The sequence below is a fragment of the Anabrus simplex genome, chromosome 1, assembly GCF_040414725.1.
Source record: "Anabrus simplex isolate iqAnaSimp1 chromosome 1, ASM4041472v1, whole genome shotgun sequence".
Classification (NCBI taxonomy): Eukaryota; Metazoa; Arthropoda; class Insecta; order Orthoptera; family Tettigoniidae; genus Anabrus; species Anabrus simplex.
In genome coordinates, this window is record NC_090265.1 from 218745239 (window position 1) to 218772583 (window position 27345).

Genomic DNA, 27345 nt, shown 5'->3' on the forward strand with positions numbered 1-27345 from the left:
AGACCCTCACTAATTGCACTATGATGCTGCGTAAACCTAATCTTTATTATATGGAAACTAAGAATCTTTCCAGAACACTTCAGATAACAGGTGCACATCTGTTTTAAGATGCCCTCAAGCTTCACACTTAAAAAAAAAAAAACACCAACCTATCCAATTTCCATATCATCACAATTCTCAAACATTTTCAACCCATAACTACCATGACTACTGTACAGTGAGCCTAGAAGTTATGTACAACCAAGGATCCACAGAACCTCGAACCCCTCACTTTCCAGATTCAAGATGTATCACAGTCATTGTTTTAGTGGAAAGGTTGGATTATAGAACCTGCCAAGCAGAGTTACAGAGTTACAAGTTACATTACAAGAAAGGAAAACAAAGGTAACTGTCGTCCAAAACAACTTCAGAAATCTGCTATAGCTGAACATAATAATCTGGACCACTGTACAGAATTCAAAGAAACTATAGTTCTGGCTATCACTTGCTATGCTTGTTCACATCAACAGGTGATAACTTTAACTGCAAGCGTGTGCCTCCGCCTTTATTCCAATGACTACCAGAGTGTGAAGTTCAACCATACACAGAAAGTGAAATGGTGACCGATGCCTGTCAAATTATGACCAAGGCCTACTAGCCAAGAAGAAAAGATTACATTCAATTTTCATTCCTTACCAGAACAGTAGCGATATAGGATTAATTAGCACAGGTGCCAAAAATACTTTTGGTGTATAATTGAAGGTTAGTTGTTTATGTAAAATTTATACGTAGTTTACATAAAGCTTGGTAATAGCAACCAAATACAGTGCATGAGCACCCAATTATTTTTACAATGGTTTGACCATCAAACAATTATTAACATGCTAAACATTCTCTGTTAACTGCTGTCCTTAACACAAGTCACAATAATATATTTATCTTTAAATGCAAAATAAATATCTTATTTTACCTTACACTCTACTAAATCAACATCACCCAATGTTGTAAGCATCGGATAAGAACATAAAGCTAAAATTCTGTATCGACACATGCCAGTTTACCACAATAAAGATTACAAAGTTAATGATTTTAGTAAATCACAATCAATCACAGAGAGAATAGTCAGAAAATTACCTTTGCATTCATCCCGAGGAAATAACATTCTAGTAATACAGTTCCTCTCATCACCCTTTCCATGAAGACCTCCCCACAATAAAAGTTATAGCTCTAAAATTGAAGACCATTGTTTAAAAAAGTAGATCATACCAACTACCTAGAAATTACTATATTTGTCTGAGAAGAATCTACAAATCGGTAATAAATACAGACACAATACTGTCAAAAACTCACTTAGCCAGACGCATACTTCGGACACACAAACATTATGATCTAGCTCAATTTCTTAGGTGGGTGGGTGAAATATTTACAACATATTGATATGATCTATCATTCCTAACTCACAACATAATGGTGGATAAAATGACCATTCCTTCTCTAACAATCAACTTCTCTCTCTCATGCACATGATAATAGCTAACACTCAGTTAGGGTGCAGTCACACTGACCCTTCAAAATGTTATACAATTGCACAAATATTTCTATTTTTATAAGTTTGTTTGATAAAAATAAAAAAAAGACTATTACATTTATACAACATTAAAAGAATTCTTCTTGGCAGAAACAGACAATGAACTCAGTAGAGAAGAAAGTGTATTTTTATTTTTTATTTTTTACTTTACACTGCCACAGATAGGTCTTACAGCGACAATAGGATAGAAGAGGGTTAGGAGTGGGAAGGAAGTGGCTGTGGTCTTAATTAAGGCATAGTCTGAAAATGGGGAAGTGTAATAGGAAATGGTGGACACAAAAATGGTGCCCAAACCTGAAATTCCAAAAATTAAGCAGTTTTACTTCAGATGAAAACATCTAAATTATAGAGGCTCTTATACTTTATGGGAATTTGACAAGAGTACATAGGTTGAGTTGACAAGAGTACATAGTCATGTTGAGAGAGGAGACTCTAATTTACAGGAGACAAAGGCATCACTAGAACATGTGTTTCATGCTGGAAAACTGGCAACCTCACACTTGAGCAGATGCAATGTTGAATAAGAATGGAACTAGTATACCTAATACTTTACCCTATCCAGTTTTGTAAAAAAAAGTACCACCTAACTTTGAAATATGCAAATTTTTAAATGTTTTCAGGACATATGTTCATAAGGGAAGACTTATGGAAATAACCCCATGGCTTGGCCTACCAAGCGACCATTGTTCTGCCTGGAGGACTGCATATTATGAGGCGATACGTGGTCAGCATGACGAATCTTCCAGGCTGTTATTCTTAGCTTTCCAGACTGGATCCACTATTTCACTCTCAGATAGCTCCTCAATAATAGTTCTTATGTAGGCTGAGTGGACCTCAAACCTTCAGATCTAGGTAACATTCCCTGACTTGGCCAGGAATTGAACCCACAACTCACTACCCCTACCTGAATTTGTAAATTTTAAGGAAATCTTCGAAAACATTACAGAAAAAAAAAAAAAAAAAAAAAAAAAACAAGAAGCTGATGGTAATTTTGTAATACAAATATAAATTAAAGTGTGGTGGATTTTTAATTCTAAAATCATTGATTGATATTAAATCAAGAAAGGTAGGAATGCAGAAAGAAACATATACAAAGATAAACATGACAGGTTAGTGTGAGTTGTGGGAATAACAGAAAAGGCAGGAGACTGGGAAATATGAAAACATAAAAGGACATCTTAATACAGTGTGATCTTCACGGGGTGGCTCTCTTGACATCAATTTCAGTTCTTCCATGTGAAATTCTTCTTAATTCCCAACAAACTTTTTTCTGCATTACAGGTTCATTGAGGGTGGCTACCCACACTTCTTTAAGAGCCCATTCTTGTTAGATATTCAGTCCTGACTAAGTGTAAGATAAGAATAAAGCCAGATGAACATTGGGAAAGGCAAGACAGGAAGAATACAACAGGACTTTTTTCACATAGTAAAAGACCAGGAAAGCAGGACAAATACAGGAGAAAACGAACCCAACAGGTGACTAAATGTAATGGAAAGTGAAGAAACACATTGAATACCAAATCAAGAATATTAGGAACAAGGACTGACACACGTACAAAAATGGCAAAATTACAGTTCGGAAAAATGGAAAAACTGAAAGGGATAAGAGAAATTAAAATAAAAGTATAGAAATTGAAAGACAAAAATGTACAGGAAGATTTTCAGGAGAGACTGAAGCAACAAATCCCAGTTACTCAAGTGGAAAATGTAGAAGAAAAGTGGGCCAATTTTAAAAAGGCATTTGTTAGTGCAGCAGAGAGTGCTTGCGGCAGGACAACTATAAGTCAAAGAAAAGGAGACACCGTGATGGAATGAGGAAGTGAGGAAAGTGGTGAAAGAAAAGAAGACAGCCTGGCGAGAATGGAACCGAGATCAAACAGACGAAAGCCAAAGGAAGTATCTCAACAGCAAACAGAGATGTAAGAAGGTGGTAGGAGAAGAAAAGAAGAAGAGATGGGAAGAATTTATACCAAAAAAAAAAAAATGAAGTGGATGTAAATGGCAGTAAAAGGACAGAAAGAGTTATCACAAAGCTAGTGAAAAAGGAAGATGGGGAATTGTTAATACATCCAGAAGACATAAAGAGAAGATGGAAGGAGTATTTTGATAAGCTATTGAATGTGAACAACTGTACAGGGGAGATAAAAGCAATACAGTGTGAGGACTCAACAACAGAGGATGATATAACCATGCTGGAGGTGAAGTTAGCAGTATAAAAGATGAAGATGGGAAAAGCAAGATGGATGGATGAAATCAGTGTGGAAAAGGATCTTTTGGAATGCAACGGTTGTACCGACTACTAAAGTGTACATGGAAACACAAATGCGTACCAGAAGACTGCAAAAAAAGGGATAATAATACAAGCATTTAAGAAATGGGACAAGAAAGTTTGTGGTAACTATAGAGGAATCACACTTATATCGCAGGTAGTTAAAATACTGGAAAAGATATTAGAAAAAATAAAGAGAAGAAAGACTGAAGGAGAGTTACAAGAGGAACAATATGGCTTCAGGAGCGGAAGATCTATAGTGGACCCAATCTTAAGCACGAGACAGCTGATGGAAAAGAACTGGGAATATGGAAAGGATCTGGTCATGACTTTCATAGATATAGAAAAGGCACATGATAGTGTCCCCAGAGAGCAGGTTTGGAAAACCATGGTTAGAAAGAGACTTGGAAGGGAAATGTTAGAAATGGTGCAAGCAATGTACAACAACTGCGTTGGCAGGGTACTGACCCCAGTTGGAAAGAGAGAATGGTTTAGGAATAAGACTGGACTATGACAGGGGAGTGTGCTGTCACCTCTTTTGTTTATCATGGTCATGGATGAAATTGTAAAGGAAATTGTAATGGAGATAACGAGATGATGATACTGCTATTTGCAGATGATGACGTGATCTGGGGAAAGAACACCAAAGAAGTGCAACAACTAGATGTACTGAACGAAAAAATTGAGAAATATGGCATGAAAATGGCACTGTGAAAATTGGAAGTCAGAGTGTGGAAATTGTGGACAGCTTTAAATACCTACGAAGTGAATTAATGCAAAATGCTAGGGTTGACATGGAGATTAGTAGGAGGGTACAGCAGGGCAATGCATTCTACTAAAGTGTAAGAAAACTTGTTTGGAGCAAAGAAATACCAAGGAAAAGTAAAGAGATAATGTACAAAATGTACTATGTACCCATACTGACTTAAGTAGCTGAGACGTAGACTTTAGACTAGCAGGCAAGAGAGTAGAATTCAAGCCAGTGAGATGAAATTCCTAAGAAGTATGACAGGAAAGACAAGAAAAGACAGAGTGAGAAATTAAGATGTTAGGAAGCAAGTTGGGATAGGAAAGCTAAATGAGTGAATTGAAAAGAATAAACTAAGGTGGTTTGGACATGTAAAGAGGATGGAGAACAGAATTCCAAGACAGATCCTGGAGGCAAAGTGTGAGGGCAAGAGAGCAAGAGGAAGACCTAGAACAAGGTGGATTGAATCAGTGAAGAGCGACATAAGTACACAAAATTTAGACTGGGACAAGATCATGGAAGAGGAATGGTGGAAGGAAAGAGGAAGATGGAGAAGTGCCATAAATACCCCGACCCAGCAGGAGATGGATAAGGGAAAATGATGACGATGATAAAGATAAACATAAGGTGTTTCCACAACCTAATATATTGACTGATACACCAACAGAATTTAAAACAAGAAACTTAAAATACAAAACTACCAGGCTTTCACTAGATTTCTGGTATAACAAATACGATTAGTTTGTGTTTTACATGACTTTTATCTTTAGAATGTTTCTCTTAATTTCAACAATCAACCATGGAAGTAAAAGACAAATAACTGTCTTAGAAATGTTTCTAAATTTGAGGACTGACTTCTCTTTACCCACCAACCTAAGATTTATTACTAGGTAGCCAAAGATAGGAGAAAAAAAAGAAATGCTTAGGCCACAAACTCCTAGGAGAGATTCTTTTTCTTCTATTACCAAGTGAACAAAACGAGACCTATACATCTCTTGTGATTATTTATGATAAAAACCTAATTCTGTCCTACATCATCTATCTCTATTCACTGACCACTGGAAAAGACTATGGCACCATCTTCATTTGAGTAAGTGTGCATTATATCAAAGGGACACAAGATAATTCATTTAAAAAAAGAGAAAGTAACCCTCCTTTTACACAAACTACTTCTTACAGAAGAATAGAAATCTAAATATATCAGAAAAACTATTAACCACTTTAACAGGTATAAAAGAAAATCTTAACATCCATCCACAAACTTTCAAAACAGATTTACATTAAAGACAGCATCCTTAAGTTACTTTTCTTTAACACTCCAATGGCAAAACATACGATGTAACTCCTCCAAATCTGCAACTATCCCCACATGGAAACTATCAATAAATATTGATAATGAGGAAACACGTTATCAATGTACGAGTGATGCACTATGTTGCCGACACATCAGCTTGTCACCTCTTCTGTCTGTTCCAGATCAGAGTCTTCACTCGAACACTCGTTGTCTGAAACTTTGTCACCTTGAGGATCACATGTAGCACTAAACTTACAATGCAGCGCTTGCAGCCGAGTCAGAACTGTTTTGTACTGGTAGATGCCTCGCTCTTCACCAAATGGATCCTAAGAAAAAAGACATGACACGACTTAGGTTTTAATGACGACAAAGCTTCAAGAGTCAATTCCCTAAACCAAAGTTTCCCAGGCTTTTTGGACTTATGTACTCCATGTAAACTGATTTCTATAAATTGTACCCTTGTGTTTTAAAACAGTAGCTGTGTTTATTAATACCAATACTTTTATTATCTTAATGTAAATTAGCTGGCAAGATGTAATGAGCTGGGAAAGGAAAATCACAATACTTAAAGTACAAATCCTCCAAAGTCATCTCTGTACTGACAAGACCTGAATACAAGATTTTCAGAAAACAAACACAAACGAACCCAAAACAACCCTGATTAAGGAGCAGAAACATTCATTTGGATTATCGAAGATTTATAAGAAACTGCATACAGAATGGATAACAATAATAAAACATTATTTAATTCACACAAAATTAATAGAGTTAATAATCATCATAAATCGGGAGTTTATTGCATGTCAGGAGTGCAAAAAGAAATACACTGGACATTCAGAAAGGAGTTTAGAAATCTGCTATAAAGAACATGTAAATGCGATAAAACATGGGAGATACTCGGCAATGTGTGAACACATCCAGGAATACAATAAAAGATTTATGGCTGTAGAAAAAGACATGAGGGTAAATGTATGGATATTGTACCTGTTATGACCTGTACATGCCATAATTTTTGACTATTAATTATACTTTATCATCAAGCAAGACGTTCAGAGCGAACTTGGTTTGTTTACGTTCGGAGGAGCGAGCAGGCGAGCCAGCAACAGCTGTGTGTGTGACGTAGCTGCAGGGACAATATAGGCTACCTGCTTAACGCCACGTGTAGCCTGCATGGCCTGGTATATTCTGGATATGAACGTCACGCCTTCGCGAACATTCGATGTGGAAAAATTTTAAAACTCTTATAATAGTAATCGCAGCGACTTGAGCGATACGTCATTTTGAAGAGGATAACATAAACATCTCAAATTATGGATCTCAAGTAAATCCGTCGAGGGATTCGCGAGATAATCGGCCTCAATGAGATCACGTTAAATGACGTAGGAGCCCCAAACTGAATATAAGCTGAGCTCACTAGACCCGATCACACAGTCATAGCTGGGTGTCCAGCCTGACTCTCCACGCTGCAGTGTTCGTCGAAGTGCTGACAGAGGTTATCTTCAAATATTCAAAGTCTTCGTGTGGGACTTAAACTCTGACAGGTGTGTTGAACTTATAAATTGTGCGTGTGTGAACTCTAAAGTATAACAAAGTCTTTATAATGGAGATGGAGTCTATCAATCAAGTTGAACTTATAATCTGTGCGTGTATTGGAACTCTGATTATGACAAGTCATGTATTGGACTTAGGTGACAACAGCTGAGTTGAACTTATATTCTGTGTGCTTGTAGAAACTTCTCGATATAACTTACTTTCTTCTTGTAGAACTGAGTTTATTACCACGTTACCTGTGTGAGACTTAGTCTCAGAATCAATATTAATTTCAATGTGGCACTACTGCGATATACTAGGAACTGTGTATTTTTTTTTTTTTAATCTCAGTCAGCAAAACTTAATCTCTGAACGCATATCATTAATTTCAGTGTGACACTACTACGTTATACTGTTAACTGTGACATTTATAAAATCTCAGTCAGCATAATCTCCTTAATAGACAAGAGTGTTTACGAAAGTGTTCTAACTTTCTCATGAATGTTAATGCAAGTGACTACCATGATAAAATATAATCATGTGCTACGACACGAATGTTTCACCCCGAATTCAAACTCTGTTTTTTTTTTTTTCAATTCAAATTGTGCATTATTTCTTCTGAACAGTGTGTAAATTATTTGTGTGTGACTGACAGCAGTGTCTTTGATAAACTCTCGAACAGTCACCTCTTTTATTTTATGTCAAGTGCGCCTAACTACGAACTGTACTTTTCATTTCAACCATATTTCTTCGTTGAAGTGTTTAGTATTGTTTCGTGACTGACAGCAGTGTCTCTGATAAACTCTAGAGCAGTCATACATTTCTTTCAACGTCAAGTGCTACTTTATTTAGTGGAAAACCACCACGAACTGTGCCAAGTGCATGAACAATTTTCAGTTTCATTATTTCTATTCATGAACTGTGCTTTATTTTCTTCTAATCTCGATGCTACTCACATCAACATCTTTAGTGAACTTATAAATTCTATCTACAAGATTAAGAGTGAATTCGACAGCATATCCCAACCATATTAAATGAAATAGTGCTGTTAAACCAAAGTGTCGGGGGACTGTGTAATTGCGGACACTCGTATAAGTTATGTGACGAGTGATTACCCCGCAACATCGTCGGAAATCGTCCAAAACGTTGAATGTTCGAGACTCAAACCCATATCAAACTGACCTGGGTGTTCCGGCCTTATCTCAACGTAATATTGGCAACTTCCAGAACGTGTTCCAGCCCCGTTCAGCCTGGTGAACTGGGAGCACGGGTCATCAAAAGGCGATGATGAAGGCAGTGAGTATCAACAGTAAGGTGATTTGCACTTTGAAATGCATTTTCTGAATAAAAAACTATTATTCAATCTAATTAAATTGTTCTTGTAGATAGGACCCTGCCTCCTGTACCAAGCCCTAGCTAGAAATCACCCAGTATTGCCCTGAGAACTACTTCGTGCTAACTTTAACATTAATTCATAAAGTGTTTTACTGGTACAATATTTTAGGAAGGTTGTGGATTTATTTTGCACAGACACAGAATAATGAATTAAATTTAAATGAACCATTGAATGATGAGAAATTATTTAAATTTGCAAGGTCATACATAAGAAAAAAAGTTGAAGTAGTAACGACTGAATCCATGTCACGGTTTTTTAGCCCTTCTTCACCTTACTTCCCACCCAGTTCCAGGTCACCGACATCCAGTAATGTACGTTCCCATCTTCCCACCCTTCTTCCCCTTCCCCGCTATTACAAGAAGACAAGGTCATACCTGTTTTGAAATATGGGTCATCGGTTTTGATACATTGTTCCGTTATACTACACATGAAGTTTGTTGCGGTTATAGTACAATGTCTTCTTTTCATTTTATCACATTATAGATTTGATTTTGCTAGTTTGTTTTTATGGGTTTATAGGATACGGATATAACTTGCAAAACCGGTAACTGGCTTGCATGTTTCTGTAAAAGACCCAATCATGAGTCAAGGTCAGCTGCTAGTTTTCATGATTTGAAATGTAATACAAGCAGCCACATTAGTAAGTCTTTTATTAATCCAACTGCAATCTAATTCAAAGATTTCTTTCTTCTCTTTTTTTTGTTTTGTTTTTGGTAGTGTACATCATCATCATCATCATCCTCCTAAACCATCTCCAGTTTCCCGGGTGTGGTATATGAGCCTCCTCCATCTCATCCTGTCCTTGTACCATTCTTCTTCCACCAACTTGTCCCAATCATGACCTCTCAGTATTACATCACTCTTAACTAAATCTATCCATTTCCTTCGTGGCCTTCCCACGGGTCGTCTTCCTTCTACCTTTCTGTCAAATTCCTTCCTTGCAGTTCTGTTTACTGGCATCCTCTTCATGTGACCAAACCACTTCAATCTTGATATCTGAATCTTATTTAGGAGAGAATTGTCTATTCCTACTTCTTCTCTAATTTTCTCATTCCTAATCTTGTCTTTCCTGGTTTTCTGGATCATAGTGCGTAGGAATTTCATTTCAGCTGCCTGAAGTTTGGAATTATCTCTATTGGTCAGTGTTGTGGTTTCGAGTTTGTATGTAAGAACTGGTGTATAATAGGACTTGTACAATGTCATTTTTGTTTTCATGGGTATTTGCTCATCCCACAGCAGGTGTCTTACCTGGTGGTAGAATTGTGTTGCCTTACTGATTCGATTGTTCACCTCATGTTTTGCTAGGTTGTCATTTGATATAACGCTACCCAAGTATTTGAAAACTGGAACGCTGTCCAGTTGAGCTTCATTTAACATGACTATTGGTTCTGCTCCTTCCCCATACACTTTCATCACCACCGTCTTGGTCTTGCTGATGTTTAAACCATATTTCTTAAACTCCTCATTCCAGCTTTGTATTCTCTCTCCCAATTCATCTTCTGAGTCACTCCAGATCGCAACACCATCTGCAAATGTGAAGGCTTTGATATCTCCATGTTCTTGGTAGTGTACAGCGAGGCAAATTATACCCGACCAGATTCAAATTAGCTAGTTGGAAGAAGTTTATAAGAGAAGGCGCTGAAATAAAGAATTTTGAATTGAAGACGCACACTGTTCTTGGGAATTTTAAGAAGAGAAAGATGTGTATTATTATGTAAAAAAAATGTTTAATGTAATTTAGTACGTTATTTATTTGACAAATCTTATAGTTTCTTGATTTATTAGTTTCATATTCTGTATTAATATTTCTCGTATATTATAGTTCAATTATATTCAGAATAGTGTAATTTCAAACCTTTCATATAGATGACTTTCCTTATTTCGAACTAACAACTTGTTTAAAATGTATGTTGAGGTCATTAGGTGTAAGTCCAAAATTGTGTGGTTGCTGATGAAGAGAATGGTGGAGTTCTCGAAACATGTTTGAATTCTGAATATAGATTAAATAACTTTTAAACCAAACCAAACCAAACCCCATGGCACTACAGCCCTTGAAGGTCCTTGGCCTACCAAGCGACCGCTGCTCAGCCCGAAGGCCTGCAGATTACAAGGCGTCGTGTGGTCAGCACGACAAATACACTCGGCCTTTATTCTTGGCTTTCTAGACCGGGGCCGCTATCTTACCGTCAGGTAGCTCCTCAATTCTAATCACGTAGGCTGAGTGGACCTCGAACCAGCCCTCAGGTCCAGGTAAAAATCCCTAACCTGGCGAGGAATCGAACCCGGAGCCTCCGGGTGAGAGGCAGGCATGTTACCCCTACACCACGGGGCCGGCTAAATAACTTTTTAGTGGTATTTATTAGTGTTGACAAGGTGGAAATAGATCTTTTACACTGTTTTTCAGGGGTATTTTTTTGGTTCTGAGCCAGCGCTATACTCTGTACTACTGTCAATTTCCCACCACTCACCACAGTACCAATTTTTACGACTGTAACATGTTAAGTTTTGGAGATATACTGTAGATATACTTATTTTAAAAATTCACCCCCTTCTCACTCATGTTTACCACCCCCACCTTGCCCTCATTGAGTGGATTTTCTAAAGCTAAAAAGTGTTTTTTTTAATTTTTTTAGGAGGTTCCAAATATCAATATTCATGTCTGTAACATCTTCAGGTTTTAAGATATAAGTATCCTCATAAAAGGTATTCAACCCAGTTTTCAACTTTTTCACCTCCCTCAAGGTGATTTTCCAAAAAAACAAAAAATATATTTCTTTATTTTTATAGGAGATTCCATATACCAATTTTATGTCTGTAAACTGTTCAATTTTTTAGATGTAAATATTCTCATTTAAACAATTCAACCCCCTTAGCAATGGAATATCACCCCCCTACCCCTGTAATATAAATGTACCTCCAACATTTCATTTCTTTACTGTATGTCCAGTAGTTTTGGCTCAGCGATGATGAATCAGTCAATCAGGACATGTTATTTTATATACAGAGATTTCCTGATGATGTCCAGATTTATGCTTAACACAATTGTAAAAAAATAATGATGGGGGACAAGTCACGCTGGGTTTTTATGACAACGTTGCCTGGTGCAAGTCTGATTTTGGGTGAAATGAAAGATATGTCAGAGACTTGACTCAATAACATTGCAACCCCCAGACAATTTAAAACTCTACATCCATACAAACAACTGTTCAGACAATGATTGTAGTTGCAACGTGGTACAGAAAACAACTCACATTAAATACTTAGGTATACTGATCGACTGCCATCTGAAATGGAACCATCATACCTCCCAGGTAGAGAGACGACTACAAACTCTATTATATATATTTTATAACGGCTTAGACGAATTGTATTTCTCAAGATAATGATGAATGTTTATTAAGCATTTGTCAACTCTGTATTGCAATATGGAATTATAGGATGGAGTGGGGTACTGAACAACTATACAATCCCTCTATCCATCACCTATGAACAGATACTAAAAACTATGCATGGGAAATCTTTTTTTCTCTTCCTCTGATAAAATTTTTAATTATTTAGCTCAAGGTTTTAAACATAAGACAATTATATGCAAAAGTTGTGACAACATGCATTGTAAAGAACTACCACAGATTCCAGGACATACTTGCCATGGCACTAGACTACAACTAAGATCTGCATTACCAATCCCAAGCAGAAACACACTTTTGGACAGAGACATGCAGCATATCTAAGACTGTCCTAAATTGATAGTTTATTGGAACTAAAATGGACGCAATTGCCACGACATAATAAATACGACATATAAACTCAATCATCTATGCCAATAAAATATAATGTATGGCGTGATCAAGGCAGGAAAGATCAAGGCGGCAGTAAATAAGGCAAAGTAAAGCCTGCAATTGTTACAACACTACTATTAAACAAAACTGCAAACCGAGGCAACGATCGTATTGAAATAGACATACATCGCAAGTGGCAGATCAAGACTTGAAGAGAATCTTAAGGAAATTTAAAGAAGAAGATTTACTTCACATAATTTAACTACAGAATGCAGAAAATAAAGACCGAAAATAAAGCGGCAAGTTCATAAGGAAGATAGCGAGAAAAGCTTACGTCACAACTTCTAATTGGCAAGGGATGACCATTGGTAGCTACCAAGAAATAAATATTTAGGATACGGGAAATAACTAAACTGACATATAGATCAGAATTATAACAAATAGCTGAATTAAGAGCAGACATCTTGGTAATCTAGAAGCGGAATTAGAATTGAAGTTCAAAAAGTCGCACTTGATATAGAAATTACCATGTTAGAAGGCTATTAAATCCCTATGATGATGAAACTGACTTCATCTGTATTTATTTCTGTTGCATTTGTGCAAGAAATGGCTGTCAAAATGTGCTAAGACGATGGCCCGATGTCCGGAGGAGGCTAACCTAAGATGACGGCAAGGGAAACCCGACCTATCTCATAACATCCCAGTGACCAGCGAAGGATGTAGCGGCCGTGTCTGATCTATAGATGTCCCAGTACATCTGCTGTAATGCAAACTCCATTGGAGTGGATGGAAAAAGATAAGTCATATATATTAGTGCAGTAAGTAGAATAAATCTTTTTGGAATGAAATGATTTTTTCTGTGTGTGGTGAACAATTAGTGAGGCACTGAGATCTTCAACTTACAAGGGAGCATTCCCTACTCGTCACCACCGATTTTGCTCAAATTTATAGAACATGCAAGGCTTGGCTAGAAATGAAAGTACCCGAAGTGGGAACTCCAGATGGCCAAGCGTTTAGAAAATAAAAATAAAAATGTTGACGCGGCTTTCGCACCGTATAAGCCACTTACATTAGTGAGCACGCCGAGCAGTAGTTGGCGTAGCGGTAAGAGCTTGGACTAGTAATTCGATGGTCGTGGGTTCGACTCCGTGTGTGGAGACTGTCAACTTTTATATTATTCATTTTCCAATTATGCAAAGAGGTGAATATTCATTTTATTTATTTATTTATTTATTTATACGAAAAAGCCATCGAAAAGGTAAAAAATTGGGATTTCATTGTCACTGTCTACCTGCGCCAAGAATCTATTGTCTGTGTACAGCAGCCAGGAGCAACCTTCACTTGTCAGGTGAAAACGAATCTTACAGCAAAACGACTATTCACATTTATGGTACATTCCCCCAAAGAGGGGAGATAGCCAATAAAGAAAAAGAATTTCTGTTTGAACACGTTGAAAGTTCCCAACTCCAAATTTTCTACAATGGTGCGCTCATTAAAAAATGACGTCCTATATGCCTTTTGCATACAAATAAAATACATTCAAATAAATGAATAATATAAAAATTGAGAAAAGTATTCTCCACACGGGGAGTCGAACCCACGACCATCGAATAACTAGTCAAAGCTCTTACCGCTATGCCAACTACTGCTCGGCGTACGCACTAACGTAAGTGGCTTATACGGTGCGAGAGCCGCGTCAACATTTTAATTTTTATGTTGGCCATCTGGAGTTCCTACTTTGAACTTTCATTTCTAGCCAAGCCTTGCATTTTCTATAAATTTGAGCGAAATCGGTAGTGACGAGTAGGGAATGTCCCCTTGTTAGCTCAGAAATATACCGAGCTCGATAGCTGCAGTCGCTTAAGTGCGGCCAGTATCCAGTATTCGGGAGATAGTAGGTTCGAACCACACTGTCGGCAGCCCTGGAAATAGTTTTCTGTGGTTTCCCATTTTCATACCAGGCAAATGCTGGGGCTGTACCTTAATTAAGGCCATGGCTGCTTCCTTCCTACTTCTAGCTCTTTCCTGTCCCATCGTCGCCATAAGACCTATCTGCGTCGATGCGACGTAAAACTACTAGCATTTAAAAAAAAAGCAGCTCAGAAATAGTAAATTCTTGCAAATTAATAGTATATTTGTATTGAAGTGAAGGGATGATAGGTAGTCATCTATACAATATAACTAATCCTTGACTAGGATATATGTGAAATATATAACATGTAAGTGCATTCGCAATGACATTTAATCAAATGATCAGGTTATCATATGTGAATTATAAGATCTATAATGACATAATGGTTAATACTGTGAGTGAATAAGGGTTAATATCTTGTAAGATGGATATTTTTTTTTTTTTTGCTAGTTGCTTCACGTCGCACCGACACAGAAAGGTTTTATGGCGACAATTGGGACAGGAAAGGCCTAGGAATGGAAAGGAAGCGGCCATGGCCTTAATTAAGGTACAGCCTCACCATTTGTCTGGTGTGAAAATGGGAAACCACGGAAAACCATCTTCAGGGCTGCCGACAGTGGGGTTCGAACCCACTATCTCCTGGATGTGAGGTCACAGCTGCGCACTCCTAACCGCACGGCCAACTCGCTCGGTAAAGATAGAACTAGTACAATGCCATATATAGGTTATAGTTGGATAATATGAGGATATGAGAATGATATGAAGTGAAACAGGAATTGATTAAGAAGAAATGGAATAATCAAGTAGATAGATGATGGTTACAGAATTCTATGCATCAAGTCAACGTGTATATGAAGGTTATTTGCAAATGAAAAAAGAAATATGATAATGAGATATGAAGGAAATGGTATATGAATACTGAATGAATATGAAGAAGAATATTGAAAGTGATATTTACTGTTTCGTCGGTAAAGAAGAAAGTGATTTATCTATCTATCTATCTATCTATATATATATATATATATATATAAAATAAGAGTTTTGTCTGTACATTGCTCAGAATTTGAAAAGAATGGTATTTCTGTATCGGTCATGGTCACAGTAACAAGGAAATGCACTTTTTACTTTTCCGTCATTTCTGTCTGTCTGTCTGTCTGTATGTATATACACGCGTCACTAGAAAACGGCTAATGAGAATTTAATGAAAGTCAGTATGTGAAGTCAGGGAATAAGTCGCTACAATCTAGGCTATAAACAATTATATTCACGCTGATAGAAATGGTAGTTTAGGGGAAGCCCTAAAATTTAATTTTCAAATATTTATGTTATTGGTGGTCCTATCTTAATGAAAATTGGTATGCATAGTCGCAGAATGATCCGTTACAATCTGGGCTATAAATCATTTTATTCACGCTGAGTAAAATGGTAGTTTAGGGGAATGCCTAAAATTGAATTCTCAAATATTTTTATTAATAGTGGTAGTATCGATAAATACTACATAACCAAAGTTATATAGAATTAAATTACAGTTCATTTGTGTCTTATACATTTTTACCGTACCGGCTATGATAACACTCATATTCATAAATTTGTTGCTAAGTCCATATCGACGCCGAGCCATGAGAAAACGGGTTAACTGAATTTAATGAAAATCTGTATATAGAGTCGGGGAATAAGAATCAACAGTCTAAGCTATAAACAAATTTATTCACCATGGATCAAATTATAGTTTAGGGGAAGGCTTCTAAAATGTAATTTTTAAATACCTATGTTATTGGTCCTATCGAAAAGTATTACATAACAACAGTTATAGAGAATACAATTTCCGATCATTTATGTTTTATTCAGTTTTACTGTACCGACTATGGTAAGAGTGGTATTTCTGAGTCGGAAGAAAACTATGAAGGCCTAAAATATCAAAAGCGCATAAAATTGATCAACAATAACATTACACTGACCATTGTTTTTTGTGATGTTCTTTGTCTCTTATGCTGCCTCTCAACTCGGATAGATGGGAATACTGCTGCGTACCGAGTATAACAGTCTGACTGAATATTGGCGGGAAATAGCTGGGGAGTTAGAAAACTTTCCTCTGGTTCATACATTTTCTGATACCGCTGGAACGTAACACACTGGTTCATCATAGTATTCCAGCTATTCGATCCCTACTCTGACGCGCCGTTTTGAATCAGCGGAGTGCATACTTAAAGCAGAGGCTCACTTAGTAGCAGTAGTAGCAGCAGCAGCAGCAGCAGCAGCAGCAGTAGTAATAGTAGTAGTAGTATGGCCTGGCCTAGAATAACAATTTAGGCCTATTCCAAATTAGAGCACCACAATTCACTAAATAACTTGACATTCAACCCTGAAAAGAGCGTTTCTTAAGAAAAGCTTCTTCCTATTCACTTTTATTAATTTCTACATTCATTTTATTCCAAATTAGCAGTGAAGAGGGGGTTCCTCCTCTGGCTTGGAGGAAAAATTTGCTTCCAAGCCAGATAGATTTTTCTGCCGCCAGTGTAGTGAATTAAGATTTTCCGACTCATCAGATACTCCTAGGAAACAGATTAGTAGAAGGGCATAGTTTCTGCCCTGGGAGTCTCCACTATTCGAACCCCGCCCCGCCGAAAAATGACAGAGTTCACGGATCACGGCTGTCTGCGGCTTTGATCATTCCAGCTCTGGAACTAGGGACTGTTAGATTGGCAGCGTAGTCCTATTCATTAAAAGTGAGAAAATGTGTGGTTTTTCATTTGACCGAGTATTTCATATGAAAGTATTGCATTTAATCGCGCCATTCCTACTGACGTCAATGTAATGACGTATGTTCATTTCAGTTGTACAAACCACTAAGACAGTTTTTCTGAGGATGTAAAAATGCAGGTGGAGGGTGAGTGTCTACCATTATAATGAAAACTCCCCAACCTGATTGTGACTGATGGTAGGTAAGCGGGCTTACCATTAAAATGAAAATTCCGTAACTCAGTCTTCATATGAGAAAAGACGTTTGGTGACTTCCCCGTCGCGTTTCTGGGGTAAAGTTAAGAGCTATGCAATTTAATACAATCTTGCTTACAACACGTACACTAACTAACCTAGAAGTCTGTATACAATGAAAAATTCTGTAGCGAAGCACGGGTACATCAGCTAGTTGTGAAGATAAAAATAAGAGGGTTGACGCAATTCAGTGTTAGTACTGTACTTGATAATACCATTCCTTATGCAGCCAGTCCCTGCTATGAATGGTGTGAAAATGTTGCTCATAGGGTCGGTTGATGCATGCATTTCAGTGGGCTTGGTAGACTGATATGTAATAGCAACTTCTGGCTTAGTGAGGAAAGCAATGAGGAAACTACCTCACTCCTCATTTCCCTAGTACGCCTCTTCAGTGATGCCTAGGCAATCTATGACAGCTGATGGCATAGCTGTTGAGGATCCAAGCAACCTTAGGGCTGATGACTGGACGTACACATACTGTACTTGATTCCATGATAAATGATAGTTCTTAGATATTCCATATCCAACATATTGAAAATACATTATATAGGTTATATATAGACTTTCATCATCATTAGCCGTTGTGCTCATTACTGAGTGTCGTGACCTCATAACTCCATCATTTCTGTGTTGCAACCTTGACAAGATGTCTCCATCCCGAGCAGTTTTCACATTTCATTAATATGATCTGAAGTGGTAGCCCAGTGATCTTCTTCGCCTGATCTATCCATCTGCTTGCTGTTCTTCCTCGTGGTCTACTGTCTTCAATTTTGCCTTGTAAAATTACCTTTTCCAAGTTCTCTCCGCCTCGTCTTAAAATGTGGCCAAGGAACTGGAGGTAACGTCACTCATGCGGAAAGATAGGCGTTTCTTGATGCAGAGTTCGTCCAGAATGGAAACATTAGTTCTTCTTTCTGTCCAGGGTACACGTAGCATTCTCCGCCAACACCACATCTCAAAGGCATCAATGCGCTTTTTGTCTTTAGCATTCACGGTCCAGGTCTCACAGCCGTACAAAAAGACGGAGAACACTAGTGAGTCTACCAAGCGCATCTTCGTGGCTTTTGATATTACCCGGTTCTGCCAGATCTTAGTAAGTTTAACCATTGCAGCACAACCTAAGACAATACATTTAGGCACCTGTAAATCATCAAAATGACTGACTCACTGCAAGGAAAGTTGAGTAGGAAATCAAATTTTAAAAAATTAACCCAGATCTCTACCATAATGATGATTATTTGCTAAACAAGTACATGGCACTTATTTTAATCATATGCACAAGTATGACAAGTTTTTCACATATAATTGCAGAAGGTAATGATTGTTAGAGTCTTCATAAATAATACTCTATTCCTGTTTTTTATAAATAACAGTGTGTGAGGTGTTGGAACTTAATTAATTACCTGATGACAGATTTCATGAGAGACATTTATACAGTTAATCTAACTTGTAAGATTTATGAGAGGAATGATATCCGGTTGAGCTATATAATGATAGTAGATATTAATCTAGAACAGAGCACATGATGTGATTGACTTAATACTTATCTTTTTCCTGATGCATCCATGAAAACCACTTCCTAATAAATTTATCCTCAACCTAGATATTATAAATATTTAAATACCTAAGACCTGAATACTTTAATAGTTAAATAATTAAAAGAACATAAATTTAGGAAGGCATGTGACTGATGCTGAAATGAATGATTTCCCAGGAAGATCTGTAAATATTATTATGACCTTAACTAAAGTAGGAATATTAACTTTTACACAAATGAAAAATGAAACAACGATGTGATTTCAATTTACATGGGTAGAATTTTTCAGAATGATTCCAATTTTCTATTGTACATAATTATTAATATTTTAACATAATCAAAGATCTTTGATGTAATGATAGAAGATATTTAATAAATTTTAAATGAAGATAGTAATTTTTTCCCAAGGATATTTCATTTTCTTCAATTTTCTAGATTTCTTTAATAAATGGATGTGATGAAACGTTATTGGTATTTGCGGAACTATTTTTACAAGAAAGATTAGTTGATATGGTGGAGACGTCCATCGGCATTATCGACCTTAAGGTTGTCTACATGCTGAAGATGCTCAAAATAGGGTGAAACATGTACCTGGTAAATCCAAATAAATTCAGTAGATCTAAATTACATTAAATGTGGTATGTATTGAACAGGTGGTTTCGTTAGATTATCCTGGAGATATTTATGCATAGAAAAAATAGCCGTCGAGCATAATATCGTTTGCAATTTCTCCGAATCTACGACAACAAGACAAAGTTTGATTGGAAATTAGACATAAACGAACTAGTCTGGATTTCATCACAACCCGCCCTGGACACAGGAATGGCGCAATGTATTTTTAATACTCTACCCCCAGGAATATTAAAGATGAGAAAAGGGCCAAAGCTAAAAGTATGCCTGAACACCTGGCTTCTTCAAACAGATATGAATTATATAATAAATTTTCACCTACACTAACTCCTTCCAAAACACTACAGGCTATTACTATTTGAATATCTCCATGTCCAATAATGAATTACCACTCTAATAACTTTAGTACTTAGATTATATTAAACCACATAAATTATGTCTGTCTGTACAATAAGTATTACCTCTCTTGTTATAATATTTTATCAGGTAAATATAGGACTTTCAAAAAAGGAAGAACACTGTAAACATATCTAAATTTGCTGAATACATCTAGGTTCTTCAAAGTGTTTTGCCTTTTTTAAATGATTTAAGAAAAATTTGTGCATATATACAATGTAAAATTATTATGTATTTCCAATAATATTTGATTGGTCAAAGAATAATAGATAAATAAACCAACGCTGAACAGGTGCCACATTTATACTTCCTGACACAGGTTTCATAGGGAAAGAAAAGAGAAAAATGTGTTGTATTTGGACAGTTTGGTAGAGAAAGAAAAACATGTGGACTTATAGAAGACAGTCATTTGGAAATGTAATTATTGAATATGGCTAAGTTGTAAAGGGTTGTTTTCAGTATTACTTTTGTTGTCTTTCGCTTCTCACCTGTCCAGCGAGTCAGAGGTACTTCGGCGATCCTCCAGCTCAGGATGGCCTGCTTTGGGGTAAGCGCTGTTGGTTTCATTTCCACCTTAAATTAATTCAACGTTGGTTTTCTTTTGACATGGGAGTTTACCCCTACTCACCCTGACTCACCACTCAATTATTAAGATGCATTAGCTTTCAGCTGGGTCTGCCTGTTTGATTTTGGAGGCATTCCCCTTTTATTTTGGTTTTGTTAACAGTGTAACTAATAGATAAATGTTATTTCCCCTCAGGGTTTGCCTGCAGTAACTTCGTGTCACTTGATGTAAGCTAGTTTTTCCTCTACCCCGCCCCAGAAGTGTTTTTGGTGTGGGAGTAAGTTAAACTTGCCTCTGCGTCAAGTTTTATCATTTCTGATTTCCCTCTTGTTTCCATTATGTAGCGCAGTCTAGCTCGAGCAGTCGAGGAGAGAGGTTGCGTAGCGAAGTGCGTGCTGTAAACATGGTTGGCATTGAACAGTACCGGGCCGCTATTGGGAAATGGCAGGCAAGGCAGAAGAAGGAGGTCAGGAATGGATTGGTGACGGACGGATTGAAAATGAGTGAAGCGGTGCTGGTGGTGACAGTGATAGTAGTGTTACTGGTTATTGGGGGGGTGGAAGTGAACCCAGGCCCAAATACCAGTGGAAAATTTAGCGCAGAGGATTTGGCCGCACTCAGGGTGGTTGTAAGTGAAGTGATGCAGGAAAAGTGTCAATGGGATAAGGTGCAGGAAATAAAGGACATGATGGAGGAGCAGAGAAGGGAGATAGGGAACATGAAGAAATGGCTTGAAACGAAGACAGAGGAATCGAGCAGGAGAGTGGTCAATAACGAGAAAGAAATCGAGTTATTGAGAGGGGAAGTGAAGCATCTGAAAGACGAGGTGATGAAGATGAAGAAAGAAGCGGAGGGGTACAGGCAGGAGAGATTGAAAAAAGCCATATTTTTATATGGAATTGAGGAAGGGGCGAGAGAGAGCAAGATTGAGCTGATATTTAAGGTGGTGGAAGCTATACGTGATGTTATGAAGGTAAACTTTAGTGAGGTAGACATTGATGATGTAGAGAGAGTTGGTAGAATCAAAGGTCGGAGGCCAATTAGGGTTACATTGTTCTCAACCCTAATGGCAGATTCTGTGTTAAGAAACAGCAAGAATTTACAAGGGCGGAAAATAGGGGTGAAAGGAGACATGGGAAGAGAAGGAAGTGAAAACGCGAAGATCTTGAATAGGCACCTTTGGAGAGCGAGGAACCAGGGGCTAAAGGCCCGAATAAGAGGTCTGAGGTTGGAGGTGACGAACGGGCGATGGGTCAGAGTTCATTCAGTTTCTAAGCTAAAGGAAATGGATGAAAACGAGAGGGTTGAGAGTGGTGAGAGGTCAAGGCAAGATGGGAAGAAGAAAGAAGAAAAGAAGAGGAGGAGGGACGTGGCAGGAGAGCAAGGCATCTCGGAAGAGAATGGGCAGTGCAGCCGGGAGACAGAAGACCAAGATAGTGAAGTGGACGGTGAGAGTGGACCGCAAGAAACTGGGAGAGGAGAGTGTAGTGGTGCAGTGAGTAAGAAAGGACAAAGGGAGATGGATTCAGAAGTCCAAAATAGTGAGGGGGAGAGTGGGGGTGAGCAGCAAGAAGAGGTGAGTGCAGGGTGCAGTGGTGTAGCGAAAAAGAAAGGTCAAGAGGAGACAGATCGACAAGAAGGTAAAAAACTTATGAGTAAAGTCAGGAGTAAGAGCTTAAAAGACATATGGGGAAAAGTACGTAAAGGGATGGAGGATACAGAGGGAGAGAGGTCGATAAATACTAGAAGTAAGAATAGAGTGGGAGACCTAGAAGGGAGGGAGGGAAAGTTATAACAATTTTGGAAGATAGGATGTGTGAATATTGAAGGAGTAAGGAGCAAATTAGGAAACAAGAAAGTTAGGGAAGTAATTGAAAGTTTCGATGTTGTGGCACTCTTAGAGACGTGGTTGGAAACAGGGAGGGAGATTACATGGAAGGGGTTTGAGATAAAATATAAATATAGAAGAAAAGAGAGGAATAAGGGACGAGCACCAGGAGGGATGATAGTTCTAATTAGGGAAGAAATTAGTGAAAGAGTAGAGGATATAGAGACCGATATGATGGAAACCATATGGCTGAGATTGAATTTGGGAGAGAGAGAGGGACGGAGGAAGAAAATAAATCTAGCTTTTGTTTACTGTCATCCTAGTAATTCAGAATATGCAAATAAATATTTTTTTGAAGAGTTATTGGTGGATATTGGTAGGATAAGGGGAATGTATCCAGGGGAGGAGGATATGTTGTTATTTGGGGATTGGAACGCGAGAATAGGAGAACAGAGCCCAATTTATAGTAGGGAGGATGGAATGTGTTTGTTAGAAAGCAGAAGGAGTGAGGACAAAATTACAAATAGTTATGGAGAGAAGCTCCTAGAGATGTGTGCTGTGGGAAACTTGTATATTCTGAATGGGTGGATAGAGGGTGACAGGACGGGGAAATTGACATATGTTACGGAGAAAGGGGGTAGTGTGATAGATATGGTTCTGAGCTCGGAAGGGATGATTGAGGAAGTTGTAAGTATGGAAATAGGAGATTGGATTGAGTCACACCATTTCCCGGTGAGGGTTATGCTGAAAAGAGAGGTAGAGAAGCGTACAATGAAGGAAAATGAGACAAAGGATAAACGAGGGAGGGGTTATAATAAGTACAAATGGACAGAGAAGGTAGGCCGGGATTGGAATAGGGTAGTAAAGGAGGAGTTACATCTTCTGAAATATGGGTGGGAAGGGGCGTTAGAAGAGAATGATACTGATAAAGCCTTGGAATTGTTGCTACATCCAATAAAGATGATAGCGCAGAAGGTGAAAGCTAGAAAAGGAAATAAGAAAGAGGGAGAAGAATGGTTTAATAGGGAGTGTGAAGGATTGCGGAGGAGGGTGATGGACGCTTTAGGAGAATATAGAAGGAAAGGTGGAAGCCAAGAAAGGGAGTTTTTCTGTAGATTGAGGAAGGAGTATAAAAAGAAAATTTCTGAGACAAAAAAGACGTGGTTAGAGGAACAAATGGAAGCCATAAATAATGACTGCAAGACTAACAATTTTGAGAGAGTCTGGGATAAGATTAATAGAATTATTAAGGGTGGAAGGAATATGGAGAGAACGAGTATTGAGGAAGTGCAATGGGTCAGGCACTTCGAGGAATTACTAGGAAAAAAGGGGGGTGATAGATGGAGAGGTTCGGGAGAAGAAGTAATTTGGAGTGATAGGGGAGTGGCAATTTATGACTTGGATAAAGAAATCACAAGAGAGGAAATCCGGGGAGTGATAAGTAGAGCCAGAGCGAAGTCGGCCGGGGGGTGTAATGGTATAAATAATAAGTTTTGGAAGGAAATTAGTAAAAATGAGATAATGATAGAGGGCATGGTGAAACTATTCAATAGGATATTCGAGGGAGGAAATTACCCTAGGGAATGGGAAACAGGAATTATATGCCCTATATACAAGGGAAAGGGTAGTAGGAACGATGTGAACAGTTATAGGGGTATATCTCTGTTGGATTCTCTGAGTAAAATATATACGGGGGTGCTAGCGAACAGAATAAGTGGGTGGGCGGAAGAAAATGGAATTTTGACAGATTACCAAGGGGGATTTAGGAAAAAGAAAAGAACAGTGGATAATATAATGATAGTAAAGACTATTTTAGAAAAGTATAAGAATATGAATAGAAGTACGGTTTATGTAGCAGCAATAGATTTTGAGAAAGCTTTTGATAAGGTAAATAGAGAGGCCCTACGAGAGAAATTAGGTAGGCTAGGGATTTCAGAGAAGATGTTGAGGGCAGTGGAAGGAATATACAGGGACGTCAGGTTTTGTGTAAAATTGGGAGAAGAGAGAATGAGTGGACCATTGGAGTCCAAGGTGGGTTTAAAACAAGGTTGCAAGTTATCGCCCATACTGTTTATTTTATTTATAAACGATATTTTAGAGGGGTTTGGGGCAGGAAATTGGGCTGTACCGGTAATTAATGGTTTGGAAGTGCCAGGACTGATATTTGCGGATGATGTGTTATTGATGACGTTAACTTCAGGGGCGATGAATAGGGCCTTAGAGTCAGTGATGCTATTTGCGAGGAAATGGGGATTGAAAATTAATGGAAATAAGTCTAAAATATTGATAGTACAGGTGAACAAAAGAAGAAAGATGGAAGGGAATTGGGTAATACAGGGAGAAAGATTGGAACAGGTAAGGAAGCTGGAATATCTAGGAGTTATTTTTAATGATAAAGGAACTTGGAGTGACCAGATCAAAAGAATGAAATATAGAGGCTTGGCAGCCTTAGCCTCAGTCAGAAATTTGCTACTCAAGTTCCCGGGGATCAGTTATAAAACACTGAGACTCGTGTTCAGGTCGGTAATAGTGGGGAGGGTATTATACGGAGCAGAAGTTTGGGGGCTGGATGAAAAAAGAGAGGAACTAAGAAAGATTGTTAGTAGTTTTGCTAAGTTAGTGATGGGCTTACCGAGGTGTACAGCAAATGTAGGGGCGGAATTAATGTGTGGGGAGGATTTGGAATCAGAGGGTGTGAAAAGAATAGTTAGATATTGGATGAATTTAAAAAGACAGGAAGGTGGGAGAGTTTTACAGGCTGCATATGTACAGCAATTTAAGAGCATGTATAAGGGTGGATGGTTAGAAAAATTAAAAGGATATTTAGAGAGGATAGGATTAGGGCACCTATGGGGGGAGGTTTGGTCAAAGACAGAAGTGAGAGGGATGAAAATACTAGAAAGGAGAATTAGGGATATCCATAGGCAGAAATTATTGGGGGAAAGCAGACTAAGAAATTCGCTGATTGTTTTGACGAAAATAGAGGAGATAGCAGGGTTGAATATTAGATACGTTGATAGGTCAAATCGATATGGGATGATGTGGTGGCTTTTAGGTCTGCCAAGGAATAAGGGCTGGTTACAGGGCAGGGATAAGACAAGGTGTGTACTTTGTGGAGATGTGAATGATGAGTTTCACTTGCTAAGAGACTGTGAGGGAACGAGGGGGTTAAGACATAGATTATTGAGTGCCGAGAATCGGGAAGTACTGGGGAGAGGGGATGAGAACGCAATACTGAGATGGATTCTTAAACAATGGGAAAAAGGGGGTGAATTGAACAGGTATTTTTGTGCGACAAAAAAGGCCTGCGAGAGTAAAATGAAGGAGAGTGAGTTAGAGGGTGGGCAGGGGAATAGGGGGGTAGAATAGTTATCTGTATAAGGGAAGGAGATAGTAGGTTAAAATTTTAATGGTTTAGTGTATATAGGGACTGAGTATTTAGTTAGGGGAGTTGGGTAAGAGGACAGGATGGCATGGTCTGTTTGTTTTATGATATGTCAGTAATTGTTATTCATTGTAATTTTATTAGGCTAGGATGGTAACTATTTGTGAAGACTGAAATATGGTAAATAATTTGTGAAGGCTGAGACGTGGTAAGGGTGAAGTGATATATTTATTGTGATATTTGGAGTTGACGCTGATTGGTAAGTCTTACGATATGTCAGTAATTGTTATTCACTGTAAATTTATTAGGTTATGATGGTAATTATTTGTGAAGGCCGAAATGTGGCAATGGTGAAGTGGTATATTCATTGTTGATGTATATAAGAGAGAGGATAGCATGATAGTGTGGTATGAGATTGAGAGGTGGTATATGAAGCGATGTGTTGGTATTGAAGGGTAGCTGTATTAGCTTTTGGTTGGGTAGGAGGTTTATTTAATGCTAACTAAGTGAGTGTTAAGAGGGACAAGAGTTTTGGATGGTAGAGATTGGAATGTGGTGTTGGTGAAGAGATGGTATATGAGTGTTTGGTATTTTAAGGTGAAGATGGCCTGGTATCTAGATACGATTAAGGTAAGATGTGTCATATTGCTGAAATGAGGTGTTGGAGAAGTGGTGGTATAAAATGGTCGCAGTTATTGAGGACTATGGTTGAAATATGGTGAGAAGCGGTGTTAAGCGGTGTTATTTTGTAAATCTGAGATGTTGTAAATTTAGATTTAGTGGTGTATTGTGGAAGGTATATGAGGTGGATCTGGAATGGAAATTGTGGATAAGAGGTGGTATCTGAATCCGGGAGTTGGTATGTAGATGGTTTATTTATTGCTGAATTAGTTTAGATTTATCGAAAAAAAAAATGTGGTGTGGGAGAAGTGTTGGTATAGGCGAAGATGGTTTGGTAATGAGATGGTTTAATTTATTGCTGAAACTTTTGGAGTTGGAGAGATGATTGTATTAAGTGCGGGTTGGTAAATGTAGTGTATGATGGATTGAAGGGCAATTGCGGAATGTTGGTTGTTATGGTTTGGACAGAGAGTAAGTTAGAGGACAATGAAGATGACGTATGTGCTGAATCCACAAGGACACGGAATGAGTGGTGGTTGCGATAGCAAATGTAATGCTGAGCATGGCTTGGGTTTTAAAATGAGATCAAGCATGGCTAAATAATGGTCAAGTTGCAACATGAGAGGTAGTAATGCATTGAAATAAAAGTGGTATTTAAGGTAAGTGTGGAGGGAGACCAGTGTTGAAATTTGATTGTAAGTTATTATGATTTTCTGCTGGGTTAGGATTGTGTTATTTATTGTTGTGAACGTGGAGGACTTTTGTTTGTGTTATGGCTGGTTGGAATGTAAGTGCTGACTGTCGATGTTTTGGTATTGATCGGGAGTAGGTCAGGGAAAAGGAATGTGACGAAAGTTGCTGTAGACATAAGGACAAGTGATGTGTTTGCTGGAT

At 38.0% G+C, this 27345-nt stretch overlaps 1 protein-coding gene across 1 annotated transcript in view; it reads right to left on the reverse strand.

Moving 5' to 3' along the window:
• Positions 1–4236: 4236 nt before the first annotated feature.
• Positions 4237–27345, reverse strand: part of LOC136864163 (ubiquitin-conjugating enzyme E2 Z) — a 65648-nt gene continuing 42539 nt past the window's right edge. The window contains exon 5 of the mRNA XM_067140814.2: positions 4237–6204. Within this exon, the coding sequence (XP_066996915.1) occupies positions 6031–6204 (174 nt within the window). The 3' untranslated portion in view covers positions 4237–6030. The remainder of the gene's footprint in view (positions 6205–27345) is intronic.